The sequence below is a fragment of the Salmo salar genome, chromosome 17 (assembly GCF_965601325.2).
Source record: "Salmo salar chromosome 17, fSalSal1, whole genome shotgun sequence".
Taxonomy (NCBI): domain Eukaryota; kingdom Metazoa; phylum Chordata; class Actinopteri; order Salmoniformes; family Salmonidae; genus Salmo; species Salmo salar.
Window position 1 is genome coordinate 72,893,693 of NC_138307.1, and position 6,562 is coordinate 72,900,254.

General features: G+C 40.8%; 1 protein-coding gene across 1 annotated transcript; it reads left to right on the forward strand.

Moving 5' to 3' along the window:
* Positions 1 to 4,312: 4,312 nt before the first annotated feature.
* Positions 4,313 to 5,242, forward strand: LOC145861423 (fish-egg lectin-like). Its single transcript, XM_082964075.1, has 3 exons — positions 4,313 to 4,460; positions 4,550 to 4,783; positions 4,949 to 5,242. The coding sequence occupies exons 1-3, from the start codon at positions 4,406 to 4,408 to the stop codon at positions 5,233 to 5,235; spliced, it is 576 nt and encodes a 191-aa protein (XP_082820201.1). The 5' UTR covers positions 4,313 to 4,405; the 3' UTR covers positions 5,236 to 5,242.
* Positions 5,243 to 6,562: the final 1,320 nt, after the last annotated feature.

Genomic DNA, 6,562 nt, shown 5'->3' on the forward strand with positions numbered 1-6,562 from the left:
GATTAGTGGAAGAACAGCATCTAGTAAAGATGAGGTCAAGCGTATTGCCTGCCTTGTGAGTAGGGGGGGAAGGTGAGAGGGTGAGGTCAAAAGAGGAGAGGAGTGGAAAGAAGGAGGCAGAGAGGAATGAGTCAAAGGTAGACGTGGGGAGGTTAACCTCTTGGGGCTAGGTGGGACGCTAGCGTGCCACCCGTGGTGCACTCCATCAACAGCAGGTGCATTTCAAGAGCGGCAAATTTGAATCCAAATAAATGTCAAAATTCAAATTTTTCAAAAATACAACTATGTTACACCATTTGAAAGATAAACATCTCCTTAATCTAACCACGTTTTACGATTTCAAAAAGGTTTTACGGCGAAAGCATAAATTTAGAGTATGTTAGGACAGTACATTTACAAGAGTTGTGTGTAATGTTTTGTCAAGTCAAAGACAGGGTCACCAAAACCATAAAACCAGCTAAAATGATGCACTAACCTTTTACAATCTCCATCAGATGACACTCCTAGGACATTATGTTAGACAATGCATGCATTTTTAGTTCTATCAAGTTCATATTTATATACAAAAACAGCGTTTTACTATGGCATTGATGTTGAGGAAATCGTTTCCCTCCAATAACCGGCAGTCAAGTCAGCGTCAGAAATTAAATAATTAAAATTAGAAAACATTGGTAAAATATTATATTGTCATTTAAAGAATTATAGATTTACATCTCTTGAACGCAATCAACTTGCCAGATTTAAAAATAACCTTACTGGGAAATCACACTTTGCAATAATCTGAGCACTGCGCCCAGAAAAATACGCGTTGCGATACAGACTAGACGTCATGTTGGGGAGATCTAAAATCGAAAATACTATGTAAATAATCCATTACCTTTGATTCTCTTCATCAGATGTCACTTCCAGGTATCACAGGTCCATAACGAATGTAGTTTTGTTCAAAAAAGCTCATCATTTATGTCCAAAAATCTCCGTCTCGTTAGCACATGATGTAAGCCAGCCGGACTTCTCGTCATGAACGAGGGGAAAAAATATATTTCCGTTCGTTCAAACATGTCAAACGTTGTATAGCATAAATCATTAGGGCCTTTTTTAACCAGAACATGAATAATATTCAAGGTGGACGAATGCATACTCTTTTATAACGTATTGGAACGAGGGTACCCAACATGAAGTAGCGCGCCAGGTGTCTAATGGGACATCACCGTTCCATGGCTCTTGTTCGGTCAGATCTCCCTCCAGAAGACTCAAAACACTTTGTAAAGGCTGGTGACATCTAGTGGAAGCAATAGGAAGTGCCAAAATATTCCTAAACCCCTGTGTTTTTCAATGGGATAGGTTTAAAGTCAATACAACACATCAGGTATCCACTTCCTGTCAGAAAATGTCTCAGGGTTTTGCCTGCCAAATGAGTTCTGTTATACTCACAGACACCATTCAAACAGTTTTGGAAACTTTAGAGTGTTTTCTATCCATATATAATAAGTATATGCATATTCTAGTTACTGGGTAGGATTAGTAACCAGATTAAATCGGGTACATTTTTTTTATCCAGACGTGCAAATGCTGCCCCCTAGACCCAACAGGTTAAAGTCACCAGAACTGTGAGAGGTGAGCCATCCTCAGGAAAGGAACTTATCAAGGCGTCAAGCTCATTGATGAACTCTCCAAGGGAACCTGGAGGGCGATAAATGATAAGGATGTTAAGCTTGAAAGGGCTGGTAACTGTGACAGCATGGAATTCAAATGAGGAGATAGACAGATGGGTCAGGGGAGAAAGAGAGAATGTCCACTTGGGAGAGATGAGGATTCCAGTGCCACCACCCCGCTGGCTCGATGCTCTAGGGGTATGCGAGAACACGTGGGCAGACGAAGAGAGAGCAGTAGGAGTAGCAGTGTTATCTGTGGTAATCCATGTTTCCGTCAGCGCCAGGAAGTCTAGGGACTGGAGGGTAGCATAGGCTGAGATGAACTCTGCCTTGTTGGCCGCAGACCAGCAGTTCCAGAGGCTGCCGGAGACCTGGAACTCCACGTGGGTCGTGCGCGCTGGGACCACCAGGTTAGAGTGGCAGCGGCCACGCGGTGTGAAGCGTTTGTATGGCCTGTGCAGAGGGGAGAGAACAGGGATAGACAGACACATAGTTGACAAGCTACAGAAGTGTTGTTTCTTGTATTATTGTCTCTTGTGTCTTTAGAGAACTGTTTCACTTTGATATCCTTTTTCTTCTGTCCTGATTTTCTCTTTCTTTTCTTCTGTTAACTAGATATTCTTTGTTGTTCTTCGTTAGCTAGCTAGCTTCTTCCAAAAGAGTCCCTAGCAACTGCTTAGCAACTGGTAAACAATTCAGCTAGCTAAGATAACTACAATTTTATGAAAAATAGTTATTTTTCAAAAGCCTATCTTCTTTGTTTGTTGCTTGTTTTTTCTCCTATTCAGTCTTGCAGTTTTCTTTTGCTTTTTTCCGATGTACTTCACTCTAAAAACCATGTAAATTTCAATATTTGTAGGAGCTCATTTTTCAGCTGCTGCTGCTCAAATTTGCTCAAAGAATACTCCATAATGTCAAAGTAAAAAAAACTAATCTGAAATGTTTTACAAATTAATAACAATTAATGAACTAAAATATAGTTGTTGCGTAAGTAGTTCAGAAGTAAAATGTGGCTTAACAAATCATATAACTTATATGGACTTACTCTGTGTGAAATAATAGGGGGCTGACCCTTCCTCTGTCCCCCATACATACAGTGGCGGATTTAGATATAGGCGACATGGGCAGCCGCCCAGGGAGGCATCTTGCCGGGGGCGGCACTAATACAACACTAAGACACATCTACATTGGTTGGTTACCAAGAAGACAGTGAATGTTCCTGAGTGGCCAAGTTACAGTTTTGAGTTAAGTCTGCTTGAAAATCTATGGCAACACTTGCAAATTGCAGTCTAGGCATGATCCACAACACCTTTACATAAACTATATGACATAGTGGGGCCTAACCCAAACCATGAAAACCGTCCCCAGACCATCATTTCTCCTCCACCAAACTTTACAGTTGGCAATATGCATTTGGGCAGGTAGCGTTCTCCTGGCATCCGCCAAACCCAGATTCATCCGTCAGACTGCCACCTCAATTACCTTGACTAACCTGTGCTACACATTGACTCTGTACCGGTACCCCCTCTATATAGCCTCACTACTGTTATTTTACTACTCTTTAATTATTTGTTATTTTTTACTTATCCATTTTTTACTTAATACTTATTTATTTCAACTGCATTGTTGGTTAAGGGCTTGTAAGTAAGCATTTCACTGTAAGGTCTACCCCTGTTGTATTCGGCGCATGTGACAAACACAATTCTATTTTATTTGAGATGGTGAGGCGGAATTCATCACTCAAGAGAACGATGACATTGCTTTCAGAGGCAGTTTGGAACTCGATAGTGAGTGTTGCAACCGAGAACAGACTATTTTTACGTGCTACACACTTCAGCACCTTGGCAGTCCAGTTCTGTGAGCTTGTTTGGCCTACCACATCATGGCTGAGCCGTTGATGCTCCTAGATGTTTCCACTTTACAATAACAGCACTTACAGTTGACCGGGGCAGCTCTAGCAGGGCAGAAATTTGACGAACTGACTTGTTGGAAAGGTGGCATCCTATGACTGTGCCAAGTTGAAAGTCATTGAGCTCTTCAGTAAGGCCCTTCTAATGCCAATGTTTGTTTATGTTGATTGCATGGCTGTTTGCTCGATTTTAGACACCTGTCAGCAATGGGTGTTGCTGAAATAGCTGAATCCACAAATTTGTCGGTGTCCACATACTTTGTATATATAGTGTTGCTTTAAGAAGTTTTTAAAAGAGAAATGGGTAAATATTGCACAATATAGGTGTGCAAGGCTCTTATGAGACTAACCCAAGAAGACTCACCACTGTAATCGCTGCCAAAGGTGTTTTTACCATGTATTGATTCAGGGGGGTTAAAACTTATATAATTGAGGTACATTTGTGTTTTATTTTGCATTCATTTAAAAGTATATCAGTTTTCTTTCACTTTGACACTACAGAGTATTTTGTGTAGATGGTTGACAATAAAATTGCTATTATCTTGCTATTATATCCGTTTTAATCCCACTTTGTGAATACAATCTGAAGAAATCCAAGGTGGGTGTGGACTTTCTATAGGCACTGTATTTCAAAATGTAAACAGAGAAAACGTGAGAAGAACAAAGGAACTCTCCTCTCCCCTCTCCCAGACACCGGACACCATCAAGTCTTCGCTAAACAGGTGGAACAGGAGCCATCATTGCTGACAGCTGTGTGCAGGGCTATAAAAGCGCAAAGTCTTCCAATGGGACAATTGAAGTCTGGTGTACAACCAAACGTATACTGTAGATCTACATAGACATCATGAGAGCCACTGCAGCCGTCCTATTGGTCCTCTGTTTCCTGACCATCAGTCATGGTAAGTTACCATCATCTGAAACATGCTTGATCAACTTGGAGTTGAAGTTTTTCTTGGTATACTCTACTCATATGTCTTTGTCTCCATAGCATGGGACTGTCAGGAGGTAGTAAACATCAAGAATCTGATGCAGATCGATGCAGGACTGGGGCAAGTGGTTGCTACGGACACAAGTCAAATCCCCTACTACCTGGTAGGTGATAAATGGATCCGTCTGCCTGGTTCCCTGAAGCATATCACTGTAGGACCAGCAGGGATCTGGGGTGTCAACAAGGACTATGCAATCTACAAGTATGTGGCCGGTAACTGGGTTCAAGCTGCAGGTAAGTGGAGAGCATTACTCAATATTTATCCAGAGGACACCTGCTTATTAGCTTTCCTGATACCATCAGGCTGTTGAAAAAAACGATTGATGTTTTAAATTGTAACTTGTAGGTAATTTGGCAGTACTCCTTGTTTGCTTGTCTGTCTGTCTTTGTGGTCTTCAGGCCTTCTGAAACAGTTGGATGCTGGAGGTGAACAGTTTATTGTGGGGGCTAACATGAACGATACTCCATACTGTCTGACAAGTAGTGCCACAGTTGGCTACAAGGGTCCAGGCTCACCCCTTCCATGGACAGGATTGCCAGGAGCTGTGAAGTACTACAGCTGCGGACGCTTTGGGTGCTGGGCAGTCAACAAGAATGATGATATCTACTTAATGAGTGTAAGATCTGGGAAAGAGTGTGAGAGCTGGAGTAGAGTAGTAGAGGATGGAGAGTGTCAGTTATTTTAAAACTGTTTCATATTATAACTGTTGAAATTGTCCTAAAACCCTGATTGTATCATTTTGTTTCCAGCTGAATCAAGACTGCCAAAACAAGGGGTGGAGTCACATTGAAGGCAAGCTTTCCATGATTGAGGTGGCAACTGATGGTAGTGTCTTTGGGGTCAACTCTGCGGGTAGTGTTTATACCAGGTAAGGTTGCTACTGAACTATGTGTATGGTCCACCCCCCCCCCCAACAGTATTAACTTGAAAATGACTTGTAATAATAACTTAAAATAATAATGGTATACCTTTAATTATAACTCTGATCCTTACAGTACATGCCATGTGAATCTCTTTACACAAAAACTAAAATACTGTAGGTACATGAATAAAATCAGTTAAATATAATCAGATCTAAACTTATAGGACTTATTAAGAAATGTGTAGACAGTGTACGATAAAATATGTAAAAGTTGGATGTCCTGTAAAGCTACAGTTTGGGATAAAAAACAACAACTTCCCAGACACCCCACCACTTGTTTGGGTAAACAGTTGAGGAATGTAGTTAGAGAAATGTAACCACTCTCACATTCATACATGGAGTTACGGATGCAAAGACACAACAATTTTTTGTTTACATTTTTTTTAACATGTTTTTTAAAGCAATACATTGTTTGTTTACAATAACATTGTTTACAAACAATTGAGTAAAAGCTTACATTTTGGCTTCTGATGTGGTTGAATAAAGCTCAAGAGGCAGAAGTTATATTCTTCAAAAATCAATGGCTATATTTAATTATTAAAGTCCCAAAATGGGTGTACTTAAAAAAATGGATAAGCTTTAAAACATGAACCCCAACCCTTTCTTCAACACAGAGACGGCATCACAGCCAGTAAACCAGAGGGCACCGGATGGAGCAATATCCCAATGGGCATGCTCATGGGCCACGTGACCTACGACCTGGGCCGTCTTTGGGTCGTCTCCAAGTCTGCCGTCACCATGGTGTGCACACATTAGCCTCTTCTCTGTAGCTGAAGGCCGTTCGGGATCTGTCTAAAGTTCACTGGCGAACTCATTGATCTCTCTTTCTGGAAAAGCCTTTAGTTCATAAAAATCCTTCATTTTAAAACCTATTGCTCTACCTATTATTTTCAGTTCTTCAATGATCTTATTGACATTTAAAAAAAATATCATTGAAGATTTTATATTTTCTTGACAACTCCTTGATTAACACTTCAATAGATCTTTGCCATGGAGGCTATTTAAGTGTAGTGTAAACTAGGGCACGGTCATGTTGCTCACAATCCACATGGGTTTTGCTGTGCTTCAGAGGTCATCAATAGGATTGGAT